The 27,130-nt window shown below is 41.0% G+C and overlaps 1 protein-coding gene across 1 annotated transcript in view; it reads right to left on the reverse strand.

Moving 5' to 3' along the window:
* The window catches only part of Gpc3 (glypican 3), a 413,816-nt gene extending 392,731 nt beyond the window's left edge, over positions 1–21,085 (reverse strand). The window contains exon 1 of the mRNA XM_027946989.3: positions 20,882–21,085. Within this exon, the coding sequence (XP_027802790.1) occupies positions 20,882–21,053 (172 nt within the window). The 5' untranslated portion in view covers positions 21,054–21,085. The remainder of the gene's footprint in view (positions 1–20,881) is intronic.
* Positions 21,086–27,130: the final 6,045 nt, after the last annotated feature.

Genomic DNA, 27,130 nt, shown 5'->3' on the forward strand with positions numbered 1-27,130 from the left:
CTGCTCCATAGCCATCAATGTTAGAACTGGTTCTTTAGTCATGAATAACTATGACAGCATTTCCTCAGAAAATATCTCATCTGTGACAACTATATATTTACCACTTTGAATACAGTTATACCTAACACTTAGTAAACCTGAACCTTAAAAGGCAGTCTTGCTTCACAGATGTTTCTGGCCTCCAAAATTCCCTATTGCTGAGATTTCTGCAAAATCACAAAGACTAGGTGAAAAGCACACCATCACCATGAACCTATATATCCTGTGAAAAGGCTTTTCAGGTGAGGAATAAGCAGTAATTGCCTTCCCATGACTAAAGTGTTCAGAAAAATATATATTTTTTAAGGAAAAATATCCAAAAAGTCATGAGGTAAGACATAAACCTATGCTAAATAACGTTTCAGAACTCTTCGTCTGATCCAAAGTGACTTGGGTAAGTCATTTTTTACTCCCCACGTCCTCAGTTTAATCATTTGAAAAATGGGCTAATAGCAGTTGCCATTCACATCTTTTTATGGAAGCATACTGACATTTTACAAGCAACTTAAAGCATCTCTTGAACAACTTCCAGTTAGAGAGCTCTGGTAAACTGATATAATTCTAGATGTCCCAGAAAGTTCTCTTCTATAGTAGGGTTGATGAATGGTATCTCCCAAAAAGATATCTATATTCTAACTCTTGAAATTTGCAAATGTGACCTTATTTGGAAAGGGGTCTTTGCAGATGTAATTAAGAATCTGGAGATGAGGTCTTCCTGGATTATCTAGGTAGATCCTAAACCAATGACAAATGTCCTTATGAGACACATTGAGGAGAGATGAGAAAAACAGAAGGCTATGTGAAGATGGAGGCAGATTGGAATAATAAAACCACACACATGAGCCACCAGAAACTGGAAGAAGCAAGGAAGGATTCTCTCCCTGAGCTTTTGTAAAGAATGCAACCCTGCTGACACCTTATTTTGGACTTCTGGCCTCCAGAACAGTAAGAGAACAAATTTCAATTGTTTCAAGCCATCAAATTTGAGAAAATTTGTTAATGGCCGCCCTAGGAGATGCTCTCTTCCCATCTACACCACCTAAAAGTATCTGTTTGGTATTGTATAAATGTTCCATCATGGGTGAGTTACTACTTAAGTTAAACCATTCCATTAGGTGTTGTCTCAAAGTGCAAGACTCCTTCGGTAATGCCCTCATACCTAAAGGCTAAAGGGTTTACATAGGATCTTGCTCCAGCAAAGGAAAGGAGATAGGGGCAGGAAGGGGAGAGATGAGGTGGAGCCCAAAACACTTGGACAGGGAGCGGGGGTATGTGTCTAAAAGGATGGAAAGATCAAGAAAAATATGAATTGAAACCAAAAATAAATTCTATTTAGGGTAATCTCTGAGAAACAAATATTGACAGAGCCCAAATGTCACCTTAACAGCAATAGCCCCGAATTAGAAGGAGTAAGAGACCTTACAGAAGCAAAATAATAATAATACTGCCTCAGTCACTGGCCCATATTCCAGAAAGTCCGTTAGGAGGGTGTTTAAGATCCATCCAAATGCTTCATTTTCACTGCTCAGAGGCATTTGTTTCCTTATGCTTAACAAATTAGGCATATTTTGGATACATGAAAAAATTGCCACAAGCTATTAGCAATTAAATAATCACAAAGGGAGCCAGGCAATAATGAAAGATGCCTATCAGCCTGGGCCTCCAGCCCAACTCTGGATTTTGGTTTCTCTTCACATTACCCCTGTCCGAGTCCTCAGCATTTCTGGAGACGCCGTTTAACCAGCTTCCAGGCAAATCTTTCCGATGCCCAATTGCTCTTCCTGTTAAGATGCTTCTCCCAGCTCTAATGGCTAACCTAAATTTCAGTTTCAAGCCATTGCACCTTGTAATTACATTCTCAGCCACTGTAAATAATCTGTGCCCTCTATTATATCTTTCCTCTTTTCCTATGATAGGAACCTGTGGAAAAGGGAGTCAGCTCCCTTGTTAGTACAACATACACACTGCACCTGAGCAAAATGCAACCAAAAGAAAATCAAACACTCACTCTTGATCCCTGAGTGAGAAGCATCGTTATTGATCTTTTCCTTTTTCCCATCCTTCAGCTTATCTCAATGTCTACACTGACGTGCTCTAGTGCTGTGGCATTTATGCCATCTTGGGGAATCACTGTGTAAATGCTCCAGTAATTTTATACATCTTCAGCATCCTGTTGTGTTAGAGCCTGAGTATCTGAAGGACTGGGAAGGACAGATTTTCCTCCTCCACCTCCTCCTCCCACCCTCATGTAATATGAATCAAAATCCTCACTAATTGGCCCTCCTTCTGCATACTACTGAAGTCTAGACTTGGTGGCAACCCCTTTCTGTGGAAAAGATTTTATGGAGGAGAAAGTGCACAGAAAGGGAGTTGACAAGCAAAACATTTCAGCCCAACTAAAGAAAGTGGGAGACACAGGGGGTTTTGGTTAGCTGAGGTTGGAAGTGAAAGGATACTGTTTCAAACACACACAGGTTGGTGAGTTCATTTTTCCCTGAACCAAATGTTCCCTAAAACTGAGTAAAATCTAAGTTCATAATGCAACATATAAGAGACTTTTCAATGGTGCTCAGTGGTGATTGTTTTTCCTCCTTGCTTTCTTCAGGAGCTATGAAAAACAAAAATAAATTACCCAAACAGGTAATTTGGAGATTTTTCTCTTCCATTCCCATGATCTTACTGAAAAACTGCTAACAGTAACTTCATTCTCTCATCAAGCTGTGGGCGAGTCAAACACACAGCTCTCTAGAATCCGGTGTGGGCACCCAGAGGCACAGCCAAGGGGGCTCCTTATCAAGCTGAACCAAACAAGCCTGAATCCAGGGTCTCCCTATGGACTGTTACTCTTATATGACTTACCTTCAGCTTTTGGGACACAGGAGTTTGGTTCAGGAATGTCTGTACTTATGTTTTACTTTTTAAAAAAAGGCGGGAGGGGGGAGAATTGAAATAAAGGAGAAAATGGCAATGCAATAGGTTACAGTGGACTGAGGCAGTGATGGGAACATGGTTCCCACTGAGACAGTTCAAGTCAAAGGAGGACCTTCACTAAACAGGAAAAGAAACGTCTGTGGCACCAGGCTGCTGAGCTATATTCAGGATGCAGCATTCCCATAGGAAGGTTCCAGCTACTGGCCTTCCCATGCACACCCCTCCTTCCCCTCAACAGATACACAAAACCTCCATGCATGGTCTTCATCTTTATATACTTTCTACATCTACTTCCCCACCAAGACTAGGAAGATCGGAGCATTTGATTTTGAATCTCTAGCATCTCACACACAGTGGATTCTTAAAACTGGTTTCAGAAGTAATTTCTAGAAATGCTGAGCCCATCATAAACATAATGGTGAGGATAGCTCTGGAACCAGACTAACTGGGCTTAATTCATTTCATAGTTGTTTGACCTACAACAGGTGACTAACCCTCTCTAAGCCTCAGTTTCCTCATCTGTAAAATGGGGGAAATAATATTACCACCTGGTAGTGCTGTTGTGAGGATTAAGTGGGATGTTGCCCATAAAAGGCTTAGCACAGTGCCTGGCTCAATAAATGTTAACGATTATTAGCACCACCCCCACCACAGGTGCTCAATAAAAACTTGCTGGATTGAAGTCACACCAGTTGGAATGACTAGCAGATGTGAAGCCGATCTGAGCTTTCTTTCTTTTCTTTCTTTTTTTTTAAGTTTTTCCCACCTCAATCTGCACCAGATGACCTCTTTTTTTTTTCTTTTTTAGAAAATGGATAGAATAGGGGATACTTATGCTGCACGTTTGCTAATATTCAGTTTTCTATTCAGGGTAGAAAACCAAGTCTGGCAGTCAGGCACATGATTTTCCAAGAAATATGACAAGGCTATTAAAAACTCTAAATGAAAGTTGTGTAATGAGCATAAATCTGAATACATTTAAATTTCCTCTAGATTCAGTAGTTCCAGCAACATCCTTATATATTTTTAAAGTGTGCTTTTGCTACTGTGAGGAAAGACCCTAAAAGACAGCAGAATTTCCTCAAGGATGGGGGTGGGGAGGCGACACACAATTGTCATGAAAATTAACCCCTGAAAATGCACAGGATTTTATTACCAAACGGATGCCTGAGGAGATTACTAGATTTTTAGGGTCTTTACTATAAAGAGAGCAACCTGCATGCCTGAAATAATTAAGAAGAAGAGACTCAATTATCTAGTAAACTGAAATTTCAAACCACCCTGCTTACCTAAATGAGAAAAGCTGCTTAGACTAAAGCGTCATTACTTCTATTTAGACAAGCCTTAGCAAAGATATACAAGGAGCTAAAGAATGGGACCCCACATTCTTCCCTAAGCCACAACAATGCCTGTTCATGTAAATAGGATTTTCAATAATGAAATCTGCAAAAAAATGTTTTCATTATTATCTCTGAAAAAATGCAAATGCAGAAGATGAAAGTCAAGGGGCTTTCAGTATGATGGGCACTGAATACCCTAAAATATTTATTCTATGTGAATCTAAGCCTGGATTCCAAGTGGATCTAAGAAATCAGCACTGAGTATTTCTCCTTTTAAAAAAAAAGTCACTACGATATAAAGAGGCACAAAGATTTCTCTGACTCTATGGCAAGCTGAATTCCTATCTCAAAATTTTAGTTTAGAAAGAAAAAAAAAGTAGTAGTAGGTATCTGTTTGCATTTATTCAGCAGCCCCTTCCAAAATGTGAGCCAAAATATATTCCTGCCTTCATCATCATCACCATCTGACAATCAAACACTCCCACATTGACCATAACAACCTCCAGGCACAAACCAAAAAGCTCATTAAAGACTATATGAAGGCTATTTATAGAAGAACTAAACAAAGAAGGAAAGGACTATTAGCAAAATTAATTAGACCATTCATACTTTTGACAACTATTACTATTTGTTTGAACTCAAGTGTCTAGCTCCTTTCCTGGCAGGTATTGATGACTCCAGAGATAGCACATATCTAGAGTTTTAAACTGACCTTGTAGTTTTTTGGTTCAAGAACTCAGGTTTTGACCTATACTCTGTATATCAGCCTTCCTGTTGCTGTTTAGGCAGCTGATAAGAGGCAGAAATCCTTCTTGCTCATTAGGCCATTAGCTGCTGGTAAGCAAAGGGCTGGGGAGGGGCGTGCTCAGTGGCCCAGAGGAATGTGCCGGACTCCACATATAAAGCCAGCCCCGATTTGGGGTTAAGAATTTAACCTTAAAAGGCTGACAAGTCATAAATTTGCCTGAGGTTCATATATATGTGTGACTTTCACAGTTTATATTTCCTAGCCAGGACCCAGAGTCAAAACATGCCCCCTGTTTAATGAATAGTACTAATTGTTATTCCTGACTTGAGAACGTTAGTCTTTATCCATAATATTTTCTTAAAAAACACACAATCTCATACCTAAAACTCTCTGGCTAAGGGGGGGTTTGGACAACTAGTTTAAAAAAAAAAAGGAGGAGAAGCCCAATGTTATCTGTTATATGGTGCTACCATTTTGGTAGTCAAGACTGACTCAAAAGCTTCCATTTCATTGTGTCCATCAAGCAAAGTGCAAAGGAATGTCCTCCAAATCTAAACATCTGAGATAAAGCAACCATCTGCGACTCTACACACACAAAAAAATGAGCTGAGGGGGGAGGGGCGGGGGAAGGGCTGAAATGTCTTCAAGCACATTTTGTCTAACAAAATGTGTGTTAAATATTTATACATAAGTGCACAACCTAACAATCTTGGCTAAGCTTAGAAGAGATAATAGATATAGGACAAACAAAAGATTCCTGTGAATATGAAGACAAAGAAAAATTTCTGAGGAATAGTCCTCTTGGAATATAATCTCAAACCTGAAGTCAAAATTGAAACTGGGACAATAAAACCCCACAAGCGAAACAATGTCCCTGTAATGTGATAACTTCATCAGGGAAAATCAGGCTATAATTTGGTTAGCCTACAAGGTGGATGTCAGTTCTACCCCACACTAACAGTGTTTCAAAGGGGCTCCCTTATCTTAAGCAAAAAAGAAAGCATTCAATGGAGAGAGAGAGAGAGAGAGAGAGAGAGAGAGAGAGAGAGAGAGAGAGAGAGAGATTGATTTCTAAGAACAAAGATGCTATGTGCGTTCATTGAGAATTATGACAAAGTGAAAGGGAATGTAAACTACATAACAATGATGTGAGGTAATCAAGTCAAATATATCCAGCCTTGTCCTGTCTGTACAAAAAGTTTTTTAAATACTCATCAAGTTCTTAGAAAGTGATTAGTGCACATTTTTAAGTTCTTCATTTCAAAATTAAGGAAGAGAATTTCACAATATCCCAAGAGAAGTAACCAGGTACCCAAACCAAATATGTGGGCACAAATGGGAAACATACTTTCTCTCCAGAATCACTGGATGCAATTGTATATGGAGGAGGCAGAGGAAGAGAGGAGAAAGGAAAATCAGGAGCAGGAAAAGGAAATACAATTTAAAACTAAAACGTGGAGGAAAATATAAAACATTCCACTCACGTATGTTTTTTTAGAGAACAAGAAACACAAAACCATTCAATAAATATAACAAACCATAAAACACCTTCTGTTTTAAATTATAACCAGTGGAGGGAGGGAGTGAGGGTGGAAAGGAGGAAGAGGTAAAGGGAAGATGTGGGGAGCAGTCTGACAGACAGATGAAGGGGGACCTTGTAGCTTTGGAGGTATAATAAGCCCCAGAAGGTCTGTGATGAGAGGGCAAAGAACATCCGTTGTTCCCCTTAGCTCTAGGCCTTAGTTAAGTAACTTGGGCTACTCATTATAAAATGTTGAACTTTTCAGGAATTTTGCTGATTCGTGCTAGTTGGTAGTTAAGTCTCACTGTTACTAAAACCGAACTTGAAAATAAAACTAAATATTGTTAGGGGAAAACTCTGAATGACTGAATAAATGCTGGTTCTAACGTCACCTTCAGGCTTTGTGAATGAGGCAACCTTACTTTCTCAAAGAACAAAGAAAAGGCAATCTGACAGCTTTTGAAGGCCAAAAAAACCTTCAGGCAACGTTATTAAATTGACCCACAGCACTGAAGTTTCAAAGGCAAGAAATGACTTAGGTTTGAGAAATTAACATTTGTAGAAAACCTTCAGAATTCCATGGGGAAAATAAACCTTTATTTCAGAAATCAACTTTGAAGTTTGAAAACAAAGCAGAAATCCTGTTTCTGAAAACAGAAGAGTCTACTAGAAACACAGCATAGTTCTTCCATGGCTCTTTGAAACCTTTCAAAAGTTCAACCCTGACTTCTGGGGATGGCTAAAAAAGATACACCCCAGACTACCAGCAAAAGAGAAAGTGGGAAACCATTAGTTCCTCAGACTGGGCACAAAATGATCTTAGAAGATATTTGTCTTTGGTGACATTAAATTAAGGCAAGGCCTACAATAAAGTTTCTAGTCACTTAGGAACACAAAGGCAGTGTTTTCCCAACTAGTCACAAAGTTATTAGCCACCTAGCAGAGATTCTGCTGGCTCTCTCTAGCCCATTCATTATCATATTCTCATTCATTCTTCCTCCCTCCCTCCTTCCCTCTCCCCCAGTTTCTCATTTCCCCTCCCTCACTTTCTCCCTCCTCATCCCTCTCCTTTCTTTCCCCACTCCACCATACATTTTTTTGTGTATAGGTCTCTAAGGCCACTTCAATGAATGAATAGCCAAAGCATGAATGTGAAAAATGAAAAGGACATTAATTTACTATGTGCAAGACACTCTCATAAGTACTGCAAGGTTATTACCCTCACTGAACTTACACTTGGAAGCAGCCCATCTCAAACTCTAACATGCATACAAATCATCTGGTGATCTTGTTAAAAAATGCAAATTCTGATTTAGTAGGTCTGGGAAGGGGCCTGAGATTCTGCATTTATCACAAGCTCCCAAGTGAGGCTGATGCAAATGGTCCATGGACCACACTTTATGGAATGAGGCTCTAGTAAGACTAAAGTCAAGTACATAAAAAATTTCAAGACCAAGCAAAAACTAAGGCCATAGGAAAAGTACTGAGATAGCAGGGTTCAAGGGGGGAAAATAATCACATTTAATCATAGGGAATTGTGGAATAATTCTTGAAGAAGATGGCATTGCACTGAGACTTTGAAGCAGCCAGTGATGATGGAAAGACAGGTGGTCTATAAGCAAAGACCTGGAAGTAGACAATGACATAGTCCTTTCAATAATAAGTTAACAGCCTGTTGTGTATAAACCGAGGACACACATGCCAACGGGATAGAGTAAGAGACATGGTGGAGGTAGATTTGCAAGGCTTAGCCACTTAATTTGGGTGTGGGATGTGTAAAAGGAGAAGTCAAAGACAATTTCAAGGTTTCAAGTCTGGGAATCACATAGAGATGCCATCGCCAGAAATGCAGAATGCTGGCCAGAGGCAAATTTGTACGGATTGGAAAATAAAGAAAACAATGACATAATTTTTGGCTCTGTCGAAAGTGAAGCACTGGCAGGACTTCCAGATGAAGATGTCCCACAGACAACTGGTAGATACTGAACAGGAAATCAAGGAAGAGGCCAGGGTTGAAAGAGATATGAGATTCACTCAAACAAAGATAATGAAGTCATGGGAATGGGTGTGGGACTGAGCAAAGGGACAATGGGAAGGGCAAAGGACAAATGCTACTGAACACTTACATCTAACAAAGGATAGGAGGAGGACAGCAAACAAGCAAAGACAGAAATCACATTGGAGGAAATCCCAGAGTATACAATGTCATGAAATTTAAAAGAGAATTTAGGCCCAAATGCTTCATATTCAGACTATATTACTTCCCCTTCTGGTCTAATTGGTGCATACAAAAGAGCATGACCTATGCAGAAAGACAAACCTGAATGTAAATCCTGGCTCCACCACTTACAGAATCTTCGAGAACATAAGCCTTCCTGAGCCTCAGTTTCTTCATCTGTAAAATGGAGATGACACCACCTACCTTTAAGATTTGCTGTGTAGATTAAATGAGAGATTAAAATGCAGCAACTGGCATGCAGTAGGCACTCAGTAAATGTTATTTGCCATGATCTTCCCTTGTGGGGAGACTATTTCATCAACCACAAAATATCTACTGTGAAACAAGGAGTTTTGAGCTTATGTTGAATGAAAGTAGAATCCCTGATGAAGACAACTTCTTAATCAACAGGGAAATCAAAGAAACCATTTATGCCAGAGAACAGACATGTTTACAACTCTTTCCTAGCCCAGAAAATATTACATCTCCATAGATCAGCCCAAATACTCAAGTATTCCTAGCCTTTGCTTAGAACCACATGTTTCAGAGACTAGCCAGCAGAGGAATACACAAAGCTCCCCAAACTACATACTGTTATAGCTTTCATCCTCCAGAATGGAAAAGTGCTGCCCCAAGGGAAAGGGCAAAGGAGCCACTATGTTTGAATCAAGCAGGTCCCTGGAAATCGGAAGCTGCAGACACACTTTATGAGTGCTTGCATTATGTGAACATGAGATAGATATGTGAGGCCAGGCTTTCATAACACAAATATATGGCATGATTTTGAAAGACCACCCACTGTTAAGAATAACTATTGACAACTTTCAGTTTAAATAACATGCATAATTATCAATTATTGCTATCAAAAATAAATAGAAATCTGATACCTTGATTCCAATGTCTTTTTCTACCTAGAGGTCTCTGTGTGTGTGCATATGCTCACATGTACATGAATACATGCACATGTGAGCATTTGGTAGTACATAAATTTATTTCAAAGTCTTGCACCACAATAATATATAATCAAGCTTTCTCTTAAGCAAGAGAGTTCTTGAAGTCTTTGGCAATTAAAAAAAGAATCCCCAGATGTTGGCAAATACATTTTAAGACATGTCACATGCAAAAGCCTGGAAAATATCATCCACACCCATGACTTCCAACTGGAGCCTATATATGATGAGTCCCAAGTATGCTTATCCTGAACTCTAGAAGAACATATACCCTCTTTCCCAATGACCTAATTTATTCCCAGGATTTCAATTACCATCTATATGCTAATTATTTCCAAGTATGGATCTCTAGCCCTGATTTCTCTCTCTTCTGTGATCCAAACACAAATTGAAGACTGAGGATATATCTCAGTGGAAGAGCACTTGCCTAGCACATATGTACAAGGCCCTAGGTTCCATCCCTAGCACCAAAAAATGAACAAGAAAACAAAAACAACACACATACAACTTGAACTATCTAGCAGACATTCTACCTCAATGATCAAAGGGTCCCTCAGACTCAACCTGGTCAAAACCAAACACAGGGCTGGGATTGTGGCTCTGTGGTAGAGCACTTGCCTGGCATGTGTGAGGCACTGGGTTCGATTCTCAGTATAGCATATAAATAAAATAAATGTCCATTGACAACTAAAAAATATTTTTAAAAACTCAATTAAAAAAATAAGATGGTTCAAAAAAAACAAACTTAATATATCACCTTTAAAATATGTTCCTCGGGACTGGGGATATAGCTCAGTTGGTAGAGTGCTTACCTCACATGCACAAGGTCCTGGGTTCAATCCCCAGCACCAAAAACATTAAAAATAAAAAACAAATAAATGAAGTATGCTCCTCTAGGCCAGGTGCAATGGCACATAACTGTAATCCCAGCAGTTCAGGAGGCTGAGGCAGGAGGATCATGAGTTTGAAGCCAGTCTCAGAAATTTAGCAAGGCACTAAGAAGCTTAGTGAGAACCTGTCTCTAAATAAAAAAATTAAAAAGGACTGGGGATGTTTCTCAGTGGTTAAGTGCCCCTGGATTCAATCCTGGGTAGCATAATTAATTAATTAATTAATTAATTAATTAAAATAAAATATTCTCCTTTAAGCCAGGTATTTTGGTATGTGCCTATAGTCCCAGCTACTTAGGATGCTGAGGCAGGACTGCTCCTACTCAGGAGTTCAAAGTTAACTTGGACAACTTAAAGAGAGCCCCATTTCAAAAAAAAAAAAAGCATATGCCCTTTCTATATTTCACTTATGTGTTCAACAACTATTTACTGAACACCTCTTATGTGCTAACGCCCCACCACCAGGATAACCAGAATTTCCAGACTCTCCCCTCTGTCCTCATATCCAGTCATACATCATGTCTACATCCTCTTTTCTCTCAAGGTTGGTTTTTATTCTTCTATTGACAGCCCTCTGCCCTCTTACCTTTGTCACTGAAACTCCCTGCCACCGCTCACTCTCCAGTCATCCTCCATACTGAGCAATGTTTCCCTTCTTAAAATGTCTCCACGGCTCCTCATCATCCTGGATACAACTCAAATTCCTCAGCATTTCCTTGCCTACTTTTCTAGTTCATCTTCCCCCCACTTCTCCCACACATTGCTCTAACCAATACAAACTATTCCAGTCTAACTATGGTATCATTCTGTCTTTTAACTCTATGCCTCTCACATGCCTTTCAGGACAGTCTCTTAAGAAAACCATACATCTCTCCTCCATGGCTCAACATTTCCTAGATGGCCCAAGTGATGCCTATCTCTCTGGCAGTCCTCATTAGCCTGCCTTGACATCCATGGCTTTCCTTGTATGGCTCCTTCACAAGGAAGGGAAATCCTTGCTGGCAGGGATTTTATCATGTTCATCAGCTCTAGCTCAGTATCTGGCATAGAATTCAGTGCTCGATGAATGTTGGTTGAAGTTAAGAATGAACGGAGAAGTTTTATTTATGCAAATATTGCACATAAAGTTCATCATCAGTGAGATCTTTTTTTGTAAATTTCCATTTGTTTTCCAAAATACATAAACACAGTCACCAATGCAATCACTGTATGAAATTTAACTTCACACTCTCATTTCTATTAAGTTTAACATACAATACAGCCAGTGCTAGAAGTAGTTCTCCAACATGAGCCAAACTCATAGTATAGGTTGAAACACTATTAATGAGGACTTGGGGAAATGATGAAACTTGATAAATAAGCAGTAGATCTATGATATCAGTAACAATTAGTCCTGCAATAACTTGGGGCCAATTCAACTGAAAATGGTTTTACTTGATTTGTGAATAACACTGGCTTTTAACAGTATAAATTAGGTTCATCTCCAGATTATTAAAGGCATGCAGATGTATGGATATTATATGGGGGTGTGTGTGTGTGTGTGTGTGTGTGTGTATTTTGAAACTAGGCGGGCCCTGAAACTAAGAAGCTACAGACATTTTATGAGTGCTTGCATTATGTGAACATGAGATAGATATATGAAAGCCAGGCTTTCACGACACAAATGTAAGGCGTGATTGTGAAAGACCACCCACTGCTTAGAATAACTATTAACAACTTTCAGTTTAAATGACATGCATAATTAATTATTGCTATCAAAATAATTTATCAATATATTTATACACACATGTAAACTATAAACATACATTTATATAAAAATATATTTAAACTCCACATTTAGGTAAAACTGCAGTTAAAATCTCTCTCTACTTGTCACCTCCTCTTCAATCTTCAGTTATAAAAATGGAGTAACAAGATTCCAAAGGTCAAAGAAAATAGATAATTTGAAACTCCACAATCTCTTCCTCAGTCTTTGCTGAAAATCAGTTAGACAATTATGCATTCAGGGACTTACTTATTCTATGGTTATATGCCATTTAGGATCTCATCAGACAGTGGTCAAATCCTCAAGACTATGTCTTCAAATGTTTATGCTTACATTTATTCCCATTAATTAATTAATTACACTAATAACTGTATAAGGCATCCTACTCACCACTCTAAAGGATATCATGATGAATCAAAAATGGCTCCTGCCGGGCACAGTGGTACATGCCTCTAATCCCAGAGGCTCAGGAAGATGAGGCAGGAGGATCGTGAGTTCAAAGCCAGCCTCAGCAAAAGTGAAGTGCTAAGCAACTCAGTGAAACCCTGTCTCTAAATAAAGTATAAAAAAGGGGCTGGGGATGTGACTCAGTGGTAGAGTGCCCTTGAATTCAATTGGTGGTACCAAAAAAAAAAAAGAGTTTGAAAGAGGCCATGACTACCAAAAACATGGATACTAAATAAGAATTACAGAGAAAGTATTTCTGGGAATCAAATGCAATTGCGGCATCTCAGGACTATCTCTGCACACAAGCAAATTTCCATGTTCAAATGTTTTCAGATCCTTTCTTTCTGTTACATGCTTGTTAACTTTCTGACAAATTCCCCAGAGTAAAGACTTTTAATGTCCTATCTATATCTGTTACACTAACTCTTCTCTCTTCACTTTGTTTCCTTCAGCTTCAATCCTCCAAACCAAAATCTGACAAAGAGCAATGATGATTCCCAGGATGCCATCATAATACTATACGTACTAAACATGCAGGATTTGAGAGAGAGAGAGAGAGAGAGAGAGAGAGAGAGAGAGAGAGAGCAGAACCGTAATTAAGGCAGAGAATATGTAAATCTAATTGTGGTAACTTTTTCAAATGAATATCATCCCTTTCTTTTTCACCCTCTTTTTCTGATTGGTCTCTATCTGAAACAGTCTCTGGATGGGTCCTCCTTAGGCAATTAATTGGAAATCAGGTATCATGCATACAAAAATTAAGAGAACTCTCATTGAGACCCTTTATCCTACCCAAATAAAATTCCCATGCTGAAAATCCACTTTTGATTATGTCCTTTTAAATGTACATTTATCAGTCTTGATACCAGGGGGTAGTAAATAGCAAACACTGAGGAAAAACTTAGATATATTCAGTGTGTTTCTCTGCCGGACACCAGGTTGCATTAATTTCACAAACCTAAATGCCACAGATCTATAAAGAGAAATATATGCTTTTATGTATAGTGAGTATAACTTTGATTTTTCTTTAAATTACTTAGAATAGCCTTGAAAACAAGCACAAAATACTTACCTTTGGCTAGTCTACTTCTTCCACGCAGTTGTAGTGCAGCTAAATGAATTAAACCAATGTCTTTTATCACTTACCTATACACAACAAATGGATTTTTGACCTGGAAAAATGGTTTCTTTTTTAGAAAGCTTAGTAAAAATGTTAAAACTAAATAAACATTTAAATATTGGCTTTATGGAAATATTATGTTTGCATTACATTCTTACCTCCATTCCTGTGGTACACACATGCATATTAATACCTGTTATCAGTACTACTTGCTGTGCCAGCCACTGGGGATATGAAGATAAATAAGATACAGCTGCTGACCTCAAGTCTAGTAGGTAATAGAAATATACTTGAACATACAACTACGGTTGCCATAATCAGAACTTTTAAAATTTCCAGTAATAAATTTATTTTCAAAAGTCACACTAAAAAAAAGCACAATTAAAATTTTACTCTAAAATTGTGCTCCCTTCTCAACTTATAAGGAATAAATACATCCTTCATTGTGAAAATTTTGAAAATACAGAATATTCTAAAAATCATCACATCTGCTGAGAAACACACACCTTTCAACTTGCAATGGATGGAGCACAATGGATGGAGGTTTCTTTTATAATGACTTTGACTTCCCTGTCCCTTCCCTTCTTATTGCCACTTTCACTTATATTTTATCTCCCTTCCTATCAATTATTTATCAATATAAGCCTATTAAGTACGCTTCAAAGAGCTTAGTAGATTTACTAATCTAGCATATAAATACAATTTCAGCTACTAGAAGTAATTAACTGTTTGGAACACTAGCAATGCATTTTGGTCCTAACATTGACTCCTTTTTATTCATGAGGAAAAATACATACTCTCAAATTAGGCTTTGCCGAGAAACACACAAGGAGATGCAAAAGTGAAAATGGCTTTCTTTTTATTCAATCTGAATTCTTTTTTGTTGTTTAAAAATGGCAAATAAGTATTTCTAATAATTAGCACTTGTATAATTGATCTTTAATTGGTCTAATTTGAAGTACGGAATGAAATTTTCTTTACTTCGTACGTTCAACAAGATATTCTAGTGAGACTACAATGTTCCAGTGAGCACACCAAATTTCAAAATGCACATTTTCTCTGCTGATATGCCCACCTTCACCTTGCTTTCTGAATTGCATTCTCCCTGTCATTATATCTCAGAAGGTAAATTCCCATTACTTAATGCTGTTTCTAAAGCCAGTCTTGGGCCCATGACTTAGATTCTATTTTCTGATACTCATTTCTTAATGGGTGCTGGGGATCCTGTTTCAAGCCGGACAATTTGCTAAATATGGGTAAATGAGTGGGGGATTTTCTCTGCCCACGCTTTCCATTAGACCCTAGTTTACCCCCCCCCCCAAAAAAAAAAAGAAAAATCAAACCCATTTACAAGCTTGGCTAAGGCTGAATAGATGTTGGTTCCTGGAATGGTCTCTTGAATTGAGCCTGTACACAAATTCTGATCCCAGGTTACAGAAACCTGCGAAGTACTTCAACACGTCCGTGCATGTGTTGCAGCTCAACTCCCAAATATGGTAATATCAACATTAGCAAGAAAGATCTAGCTGACGTTAAATCAAAGAGGGTTTGATTTAAGAGATGTTCTACAATTTATGTGCCGTAATTGTTGATCTTCACTGATACTAAGGCAGTCATAACAATGCCACGAATTTCAATTTGCTTTGTGAGTACCCAACATTAATAAACTCTGCCTGATGGTAAGAGTCACCAGCTAACTGAAATAAGCCTGTGTCTGTCTCCAGCCAACATAGATGTAGCCAGAAAAGTTTGTCAAGATATCCCAATAAGGTGCCGTAACATTTGGGACTAAAGCTTTTAAAATAAGTAAGATGATATATAGCTTTAAAAAGTATGTGAGAGTTTATAGGGACTACATAATTATGTAGAAGTTAAATTTTTGTCAATTATTAACTAAATGCTGTGTGGTGCTCTTACCATTGTGCTCAGCACTGCTCAAATACGGTGCTTTCCCTTTAAGAAGCTTATAATCTAAAACATACAAATAACCATATGCAGAAAAAAGCTAGAGATCAGAGTAAAAGGAAGCATTCACAAAAATGTACAAATTCAGCATGCCAGAACTTTTCAGTTGAGCAACATGATCCCCAGTGAAATTCTTTCCAAATGATGTATCGTGTGCACAAGTTATAAGTGATTATCTTCAATTTTCTTAGAAATGAGTAATAAGATACCTCTTAAGACCCATGCTTTTGTATATGCATCAAACACTAAACTTGGCGTGATCATTGATAGCTGCCATTTAAGGAGAAAACATATTTTTTTTTTGTCTTGTCTCATACCAGACAAATCCAGGACTCTTTTCTCTCAGGTTGATAATAGGCAGTCTTTTTTCTAGGCTCCAGTGAACAGCAAACATTGCAACTCTAAAGATGGGAGTAGCAGAATGCTTTAAAATATTGCATCAAAATATTGGATACAACCTACCAGCCCATAAGAAAAAAAAAAAACACATTGCAAAACTAACACCATCTGTGTTATCTAGCATCCATCAAAACTTTCTTCTGTCTGTATTTCCTAATGCTTACAGAATGGAATTTACTCCAAGAATTAAGAAAACTCTTTTTAAGATGGCGGCCCTATTAAGAGACTTCTCCCTATCTCCCACTTCATCTCTTCAGTTCTTTTCCCTTGCCCAGGCTGGCTATTGTGACCATTTCAGTCAATTTCCTGGAGGTATTTTCTAGCCCTTTTCACCCTATTTAATCCTACAAGTTTCCTGGGAAGCCTGTTTACTTGCGTGCTCCCCCTCTAGCTGTGAGCTCCCTGACAAAAGGGGCTGTGTCTCCCTCCTTTCTGCACCCCCAGCACCTAACAGACAGCCTGCCAAGGAGCAGGCAGTCTTTCACTGTTTTTAGACCAGGTGTCCTACCACTCATCACCCAACTCCTCCATCACATTGATGCCTCCTTCTAAGCACATCTCAGTCCTAATATCAGAATTAGCACAATAAATATATTCAGACCACATTTGAAAGAATTCTCTACACCGTTCCAAGTTAGCACGGGGTAAAACAACTTTCTTAAAGTTTTAACAAATCACCTGCTCACCCAAATGTCTAATGCAATCTCAGGAGAGTAAAATCCTCCCACACCTCGCTTCTTATTCTCTCTCCCCACATTAGGACCGCTAACTGCTTCAAACTAATTGGGGAACCACAGCTGGCAACCCAGATACGGTTGCTAGTTCTCACATTTAAAAAAAAAGAAAGAAAGAAAACTCTCTTTTTGTTTCAAGAACGTTGCTTTTTATTTTAATGCTGTTTCATCTATTTCAAGAAACTTCCAGTCGATCTTTGGTTCTTCAAGGCTGCTTTTACCCATAGAAACAGGCATTTGGCCTTCTGGATTGGTTCTCGCACTTTCCAAGGCCCTGTAAGGCAAGATCCCTCAATCTTTTAGGAGTTGCAACACTACCATGGATTGTTTGATTTTTTCATTCCCATCCATCCCCTACAATCCCCCCCCCACACACACACACACACAAAGTGGTGTATGGCATTCATAAAGTGAATTACACTTGATTTTTGTTTAGAGGAATTTTTTTTCAGACTTCTGTAACATTCCCTTGAGACAATTGGAAACATCATTGTCTGATTACTAGCTCACTTCCCTTGCCTAAAATTGTATCCATTCTTGATTGCGCCTGTGGGTAGGTTAAGCAAAACAAAATAAACATCTAGACTTATGAGCTCATTGGCTTTTTTCTGAATTTTTCTAAATTAAATAAGGGCAAAAGAGCTGCACTGAAAGTCAGTTATATGGATTTTTCTGCCAAATGCTAACTCTGTGCGCCTGGTTTCCATCTGTGGTGCTTTCCAAGTTACAAATCCTTAAAAAAAAAAAAAGTGGGGTATGAAGAGATCTATGAATTTCAGGGACATACTATTTAGAATTGCTATCCTGTGCCTTTTAACATTCTAAAAGAAATGGGAACATGAGATTACAAGACTTTAGATCAGCTTTGTGGAAGTCTAGCGTAGTCCTTCAGCACCAGTGATTTATTTTTTTAGGCTGGCTGATTTCAAATGCCATTTAGTCTCATCCATATTAGCATAAGAAATGTACCTTATCGGGCTGGGGCTGTAGCTCAGTGGTAAAGCGCTTGCCTCGCATGTGTGAGACACTGAGTTCGATCCTCAGCACCACATATAAATAAATAAAGATACTGTGTGTTCATCTATAACTAATATATATATATATATATATATATATATATATATATATATATGGTGTCTTATCCACTCTAAACCCAATTCTGCTAATGGCTCAAGTTAGCAGTCAATCCCAAATGTTCCCCCTAAGTGAAACGGGACATTCTTGAGGATTTCTCCTTACTGTGACTGAATCTCATTTTAGCTGGGACAAAGAAAGCTTTAATGCAGTTAACACAGTGCAGCAGGCAATTTGAACATGGCTTAAAATATAGATGGGGGGTAGAAGTCAAGCGGTCATCAGGATGGTTCATAACTACCAAATAATTTGTAGCTCTCTTTCAATTTCCAACCACTGAACGACAGCAGCAAATAACACATTTATTCACTTTGAAATTATGCACTTGCCATTGTATTTAGTCTGCCATTATCATCTCTTCTCTGAAATACTGATGAGCTCTTTCCACACATGGACATTAGGATTTTCACCATGTTTTCCATATCTACAGTGACCATATTTGCCCAACTAAAATTCAGGACACATGGTTTCACACCAGGACAGAATATTTGAAATCTTTACTGCCCCAGAAAAATTGAAGATACATAGTAGCTGTCTGGGTATCACCATATTTGAATGCTGGATTTGCCCCAATGCATGTTAGGAGGGTTCCTGCCTTATAGAAGGTGTTCACCACCATTTATGTTTGTTAAACAGAACTGAAGTGGGTTACCTTGGATTTATATGGTGAAAACCCTTGAAAAGTGATTTCTTCTAGAGTTTGTGAAAAAACAGGAAAATGAAAAATCATTATTATAAATAAGTCTTTATAAGGTGACCATCCTTAGGCTGGGAGTAAGGGAGGGAGGAAGTGAGCCCAGGCCAAATCTCATACACACAGTGTGTGGGCCCTCCTAACACTTTTATACAGATGCTGCAAAGAGGCAGGCAGCCAGAGAGCTGGGGGAGGGTGAGCAAGGGTGAGCGCCTGCAAAAGTGTGCATGTAGTGGGGGGTTGCTAAATGAGTATCTGTGTTTCCCCATGGTCTTTTTCTTCTTTTAAAGCACCACCTTTACTCCCTCGCTTCGAATCAGCCAAACGTGGCCCCGACCCCAACCCTGGACCCATTCATCTTGTGGGGGCTCAGCCTGTGAGGATGAATTTTTACATTATCAACAAAAGCATGTTCTGTAGCCTTAGCAATCTAATTACCATGGCACTTCCAGGGGATAGAGATTCGCCTGTTGTTTCAGCTCTGTGGAACTGATTCATAGGTTGCCCCTTACAGCTCCTGCACACGCCCACGTGGTATGTTATTAACACTTAACAGTGGAAGAGGTAGTTCTACCCTCCCTTAGAGCGATATCCTGCAAAGCAATATTTAACATATGCGCAAATGCATTTCAGTCACCAAAAAGGGTGACCAATTACCTTTGCAACTAAACAGCAGGCTCGCTCCACTCTTTTCATCAACCTAAAGAAAAGGCTGAGGGCGCGCTGGCTGCCTAGGTAACCTCCTGCCAGTGAACGCTCGCTGGCAGCGCCCACAGGGCGCGCATCCGCATTCACAACTTGGTCCAACCATCAGGCCCGCCTCCCTGACTTGTTGAGAGCCACCAGCCAAGTTTTAGCTAGGGCTGCTCCCCATCTCTCTCAAGCGCGGGATGCGCGCCCCACTGGATGCATAGTCTGAAAGAGACCGAGAGGCCACAAACGTCTTACGGTTTGCAAATTCAACTGGCCGTTTCTTGCGAGCGCACCTCTGATAAATTAACCTGTTTGAGATCCACTCTTCTAGCCTGCATTGTCAGTATAGCAACTTGTCCTAATTGGATTCTGAGACTAGCTTTAAGAGCCCAATAGCTGGACAGTCAATCACAGAAGGCCATTAATATTCATCTGTTGACAGCGGCAGCCCTCAGCTAAGGTTAAAATATGCCCTTACAGCACGATCTGATTGTGCAGAACAAAAGGCAGGCGTACAGAAACTTTCCTCCACCTAAAATCATCTCCCCTTCAGGGTCTAGCCTGTCAAGAAAGCAGATGAATTTAGGAGGGGGAGGAGTTAAATCATCTTTGGACTCTTGCTCCGCAGGCCAGCACCACCGTCTTTGAAGAGATTTTTGCCAACCTACAGAAGGGACTCTGTGGAAGGAAAAGGCTCAGACTATTTCATTTTAGGGACCCTCTTATTCAAAAGTTTCCCTCGGCGCGTCTTCATCCACCCCTGCGGATTCGGAGATCTGCCCTCAACTTTGCCTACACTTGGGCCCGCGAGCCTCGGAAATCCAGACCGAGGAGAGGAGGGCGTGGGGATACGTTGGGGAAAGGATGGACGGAGCCGCGGTCCAGCTAAGGCTGAAATTCTGACACATACGTGTGAGCAAGGGTGGCAAATTCCCGAGGCACCAGCTTGACTGTGGGACCCGGGTTCACTAGGGCCCAAGGAATCGGCTCCCACCTTCCCGCCCTCCCAAAAAAAAAATGGGCGCTAGCGAGAAGGCGATCTCAGCCGTTCCTCTCGCTAGCACATTTCCTGACAGTACACGAGCCTGGGGCACAGGGACACGGTCCACACAGACCCTGCTTCTCTCCTTCAATATAGTCGGCCAGGCCCCAGGCACTCGGACCATTCCCAGGTACCCAGCGGCAGAGCGCAGGACCGCGGCCCCACAGGGCTAGCGCGTTAGGGATACAACCACCACGCGCCCTTTGGCTCCCTGCTGGGCGCGGGGAACGCGTAAGGGACTCCTACTCACCTGGCACGGGGGTTTCGGGAACCCATTTGAGTCCTGGCTGCAGTCTCTGGAAGAAAGAGCGGACCTGGTGACAGGTGGCGTCCGGAGGCGGTGGGGGCTGCGCCTGTCCCGGGCAGTCCAAGCTGAGCAGCATCGCCACCACCAAGCACGCGGTGCGCACGGTCCCGGCCATCCTGCTTCGCTGAGAGCTAGGAGAGCGCGGGAGAGTGGCAGCAGGAGCGAGAGCAGTCCCAAGACTCCGCAAGCCTGGCAGTGGCCCTGAGGAGCGAGAGACGTGCTGCGCTACCCAGCTGCTGCAAAAGTTTCCTCGCAGCTACCTGGGCGCTGAGCGAGGGCGGGAACCGCTCGGCTGCGCGGGGCGGGGCGGGGCTGACCGGGGTGGGGCGGGGCAAGGAGGGACGGGGCGGGGCGAGGCAAGTCGCGCGGACAGGGGGCGGCGGCGATCGTGCCGCGGCTAGCCTGGGGGTTGCGGGGCGCAGAGTGGAGAGGGCAGTAATCACAGGGCCACTGAGGCTCCGGGACCCGGCGCGAAGGCGCGAGTAAGGGGATGCGGAGCAAGTGTGATGGCTCCCATCAGCCCAGCCTAGCTGCCCGCTCGCTGCCTCTCTACACAGGGCGCTCTGGCATAACTACTGCAGAGGGGCTGCAGGCTCGGGAGCGCTGATTGGCTTCCTAGCAGCCATCCTCTCTGACTGGCTCTGGGAGAAGTTCCCCAGCCTCACTCCTCCTTCCCGCCGCTCATTGGCCTACAGCCGGGAGAGCTTTTCCCTTTAGGATTTTTGCAACCTTTCCATCCTTTCTTGGAGTGGGTGGGGGTCCCTGCATTAGGTGCCACTCTGCTTCATCACAGGCCTTCTCCTAGCCAGATCCGGATCATTCTGGCCACCAGGGCCACACAACGTCTTCTTTCGAGCAAAATCCACCTCCTCATCCTGCTTTCTGAGAGGCTTCCCGCGAATCGTTTTCCCAACGCAGCTCTGGTGGAGTTCTCGAAGCCAACCCCCAAATAGTCACATTCAGGAGCATCTGGGGACCTCTGGGATTTTCACAGCCTGCCTCTTCTTTTCACCTAAAAAGTCCGGAAGCCCTTGTGGCTTGCTAGGTTTCATTCAATAGAACCACACAAAATCAGAGAAAACACTTGATCCCAGGATGTTAAGAGAATCTATCTCCTGCAGGATAGTCTTTTTGGGTAACTATTCATGAAGCAAAGCATAACTGGTGACAGTGAAATAACCGAGGGCTTACAGCCCGCCTAATTTATTAGAAAATATCTCTCAGACGGGCTGGGGGGGTATAGTTTAGTGGTACAGTGCATGCTTAGCATGCCCAAGGCCCTGAGTTCAATCCCCAGAACCAAAACAAACAAACAAAAATACCTCTCAGATTAGGAATGCATTTAGTTGTTACCTATGTGCTATTAAGTAGGAATCATTAAGGGTGGATTCCCTTTGTGACCCCCACATGCACGGAAACAATTTAGCACAGTGCCTGTGCTTAGTAGGAACTCAATAAGTATTTCTAAGATAAAATGACTTAACACCTCAGTGTGAATTCGTTTACCATATGATTGTGTTGTTTCTGACCTAGGTGAAAGTAAGTTTGGAGAAATAGAGAAAAAAAGAGCTGCAACAACAAGTATTGTCTAGCCTGTGCCAGGCCAGGAGAGAGGAGATTGTGTCCCAGGACTTGTAGGCTGAAAAAAGAGGCAAAGGAAGAGGAAGTTCACTAAAAAGTTCAGTCATTCATTTATTCATTTGTTCACTCAGTAACAAATATTTGAACTCCTACTATGTGCAAGATATTGTGGGATACAGACAACAAAGATACTAAGATTAGCCTATAGTATCTGATCTCAAAGAACTACAAATCTAATGTGGAATACAACCAAACAAAATGTTAAAGCATTGTGTGGTAAGTGCTAAGATAGAGTTCTAAGGGATGAGAGGGTGGATCAGAGAAAGAATCCCAGAAGAGATGATGCCCTAAACTCAGACTTAAAAGACCAGTAGGAATTGAGGTGAGAAAAGATGGGGGGAAGGGTGCCCAGGCAAAGGAAGCAGTCTGAACAAAGAGGAGAGGCCTGGCATGGCCCATTTGGAGGATGGGAGGTGCGAGTAATGGTTTCAGGCTGAAGAGTTAAAAAGAATTAAGGCGGAAGAGGCAAGCAAGGGATAGATTATGCAGAGTCTGAAAGCCATGCAGAGGATCCTGAGGAAATAATTCACGAGGGGATGGTGACATGATCATATTGTCTTATTAAAAGATCTCTTCAACAGTGGTTTGGAGAATGGTTTGGAGAAGGGACAAGGTTGGAAACAAGGAGACCAGTTGAAAGGCTGTGAAAAGAATCTGAATAAGAAATGATAAAGGCCTGAGGCAGAGGAGATTTGGAAGGGTAAAAATGTCTCAGAGATATTGAGGAGGTAGAAGTAAAAAAGAATGGTGACCTAGTGCATGTGGGGGATGGGAGAGAAGGAGTCAAGGATGGAGGGCTCATTGCCTCTTTTTTCAACAAACATTTGAGGGCGGCCTATGTATCTGGCATTCTTCTCCTACTTCATAATTTTGCCTGGGGCTAGGCCTGCGCCTGCATTGAACATTTGACAAATGACATATCCACTTTAAAAGAAACACCAATTAAGAGTCATAATTTGGCTGGTGAGTTTGATATGTTCCACCTGTGGAGCCCTGTGACCAAAGGGCAGATTGGAAGGCAAGCATTGATTGAATTTCATGACCTCGCAGAGGAAGACATGACCTCCCATAAATTCATGATCTTCCAGAGCTCATGCAACTAACTACAAAGGCAACAGTTGTTTTCAACTACTGGGTATTGAGTACCTGGAAAAGGGGAACTGTGACTTCTTTTTAATATATGCTTTTACATCTAATACACTTTGTGTGAACTAGAGCAATGCTTTTCGAGTGCTCTGTGTGGAACAATGACATTTTGGGGTTTTATTGTAATGCATTTTTATTTTAATGGTGGATTAGAAAAAGCCTATGTAAACTAGTACATTCAAACCTTGATTTTGTTAGGACAAAGGTAAGTAGATAGTGATGTGATAAATTTATTTCAATAAAAATGTGAGCTTGTTTATAGAAAATATTAAAAAGTATTGAGAAGATGAAGATACATGAAATGTGTGGGGTGGTATGTGAATGCCTAGGATTCATAGGCAAACTGGCCCTGAGGTTTGGGGAAGTATTTCTTTGTCCTGGTAGATTCTGCTCCCACTCTGAGCAGCTACTTCAGGGCTTTTAGCCAACCTAAGGTAAGAGTTAATAAAACTTGCTACACTTAAGGAGTGGTTCCATTTTTATAAGTGCCTTTCAAAGACTTCTAACCTTCCAGCCCCCAAGTGATGATTCTCACAGTGGGATTTTAGGCTTTGGAACAGGCATTTTAGGCTTTGGAACAGGCTTTTGGTCAGGAAAGCTTGTAGAAACACTGTGGGCAGCTGTCCCCTCTGCTTACCCAGTGACACATTTTTGTGTGTATAATGTGGTACTGGGAATTGAGCCCAGGAGCATTCTGCCTCTGAGCTACATTCTCAGACCACTTTTAAAAATATTTTTTAGTTGTACATGGACACAATACCTTCATTTTTATTTATTTATTTTTATGTGGTGCTGAGGATCGAACCTAGTGCCTCACATGTGCCAGGCGAGTGCAATGCCACTGAGCCACAACCCCAGCCCCTCTCAGATCATTTTTTAAAATTTTATTTTGAGACAGATCTCACAAGTTGCCAAGGCTGGCCTTGAACTTGTGATCCTCCTGCTTCAGCCTTCCCAGTCACTAGAACTATATGTGTGAGCCACAGCACCCCACTCAGTGACACAAAATTTTGCTGATGAAAATCTTTAACCAGGGGCTGTGAATGTAGCTCAGTGGCACAGCACTTGCCTAATATGTGGGAGGCCCTGGGTTTGATTCCAGACACTAAAAAAAAAAAAAAAGAAAATTCTTAACTAAAAGAATAAAATCTGTTACATTATACACTATATGCTGTCCAGATGGGTGACTATGAGACTGGGTTTCCTAGCAGGGCACCGTGGTGTGTGCCAGCAGTTCCAACTCCATGAGATCCTGAGGTGGGAGTATTCCTTGAGCCCAGAAGTTCGAGGCCAGCCTGGGCAACATAGTGAGACCTCTTCTCAAAAACCAAACAAGACTGCTTTTCATTTTCTATTTTACATAAGCAACTGTCTTACCTTTCGAGGCTCCCTTCCTCACATTAGGAATTGAGCCAATGACTCATTCCCTCTCTTCAGCAAGAAGAGACAAAGAGAAACAATCAGTCTGGAAAATACAAAAGGATGTGCTGATTGAGACAGTGTTCACTTTGGACAATTCATGGCTCTGTGCTTTCAGGCCCAGTTGGAAGCATTTAGATAACACCGTTGGACGCCATTTTCCTCTTCGGACCCCAGGGGAAGGCTACCTAGCACAGCAGGCCCAGAAGAACTTTTCTTCACCTTTTGCTCCTAGTCTCCAGCTTGAAAGAATTCGAGAATTCCCAGCTGTAGCTTGCAGCTATTATCTTGCTGTAGCTGGGAGGAGAGTCTGGTTCCATGGCTCCAAAAGCAGCATAAATCAAGTTTTCTGGGAGAGGGTTAAGAAAGGGTGTTCAACAGCTGCCGCCATGGGAGGAGCTCATACACAGCCATGCACACGGCCACACACGCACACATTGTTTGTCTTGGGCCCAGTTCCCTTTGCCCACCCCCAGGTGATGTTCTCCTCTTCCTGTCCCCCTCAGGTATACAGTATCTTCTGCCCTTAACCCTACTCTCAAAACGTGCTTTCAGAGAAGAAATTTTAAAACTCATCCACTCACAGTGTCTATGGTTGATAGGATATAATGGAGCTGCCCACCCAGGGGTATGAGTATTTTAACAGGGATCAAAGCTTTAAACCAAAGGAACAGAGCTCTAAAAACTGTGGAATTCCAGGCATCCGCCAGTGGAAAGGGAGTGTTTAAACTGAGGGGCAATGAGGCCTTTTTTGGTGCACCTGAAATCACATCATGTAGACAGTTGCTTATATGTTAGGCTGGTGCTGCTCACAGTCAACACCTCCCGAGCCACACCTCTGTGCTCAATGGCACACAGCCACTTTGTCTCCTCTTCTCTTGCAGTGTATGACTCCTTTGTGGGGCAGAGGGGAGGGGAGGCGCCAGGCACACTGATCCCAATTCTCCCAAATGTATAAGCTATGATCAGAGAATGAATTATGGTCCTTTGGGAAAGAGTGTTCATTCATTCATCCCAGCCAGCAGGCCAGTGCAATGTAAATGGTAACTTTGTAAGTTGAAAGACTTAAAGCCATTTTGAAAATTGCATAATAATCCCAGGCAGAGTTTGGCTCAGTGTGTATGGAAAATTACTAGATGCCGCTGAGATGCTTGCATTGTGAGTTGTAGATGGCTAACCTGTCTTCAGATCAGGGACTATGCTTTGCCCTTACTAAATCCACAAAATATAGAGGCTCTTATAGGTCAGAGTCCAAGACTTGTAAAAAAAAAACTGTTGAGATGTTTATTTGTGGTATCATGTTAATTACTGCAAATAAAAATTATTCTATTCAGTCTTTGTTTGTACAAAGGATATTAAAAAATAGGATTTTTTTTGTATGCCTAGTCTATTGATTTAGTTTTGATTGGGCAGATATACTGTATGTACATGTAACATTTTGTGTCTTCTGCATAGGATATTTGGTTGTCTATAAAAATTCAAGTGGTTTGTAGTTTGGTGATTTAGAATAGTAGTTTTAAATTCAAACACTTGGAATGCCCAAGGCATGACTTTCTTTGCCACATGGCAAATCACACACACTTTGTTTTGCTTTCAAGTGTTGTGGACCAAAAAAAACACAGATAACATATTTATTTTGATGTATAGTGTATAGAACCTCTAAGTAATTTCAACAAGTTTTTCTAGGTCTTTAGGCCCTGGAGCCTGACTCTCAATAAGCCAACAGTATTTAAAAGTTGACTTCTTAACAAGTTCACTTGCATCAAGGTCCTTTCCTATTCCTAGCAACATAAAGGAAGAAATCAACAACCACCACTACAGATAGCAACTCATCTCACCCCCCATGCACCATACATAATCCCAAGTTGTGAAGAATTTCAAAAGTAGCACATTATAAGAAAAGGCTATCCCAAGCACCACCCCAACTCTAGTTATCATAAAGGCTATATGTTAGGAACTTTGTTCTAGAAAGGCAGTATGGTTGGG

The sequence above is a fragment of the Marmota flaviventris genome, chromosome X (assembly GCF_047511675.1).
Source record: "Marmota flaviventris isolate mMarFla1 chromosome X, mMarFla1.hap1, whole genome shotgun sequence".
NCBI lineage: Eukaryota > Metazoa > Chordata > Mammalia > Rodentia > Sciuridae > Marmota > Marmota flaviventris.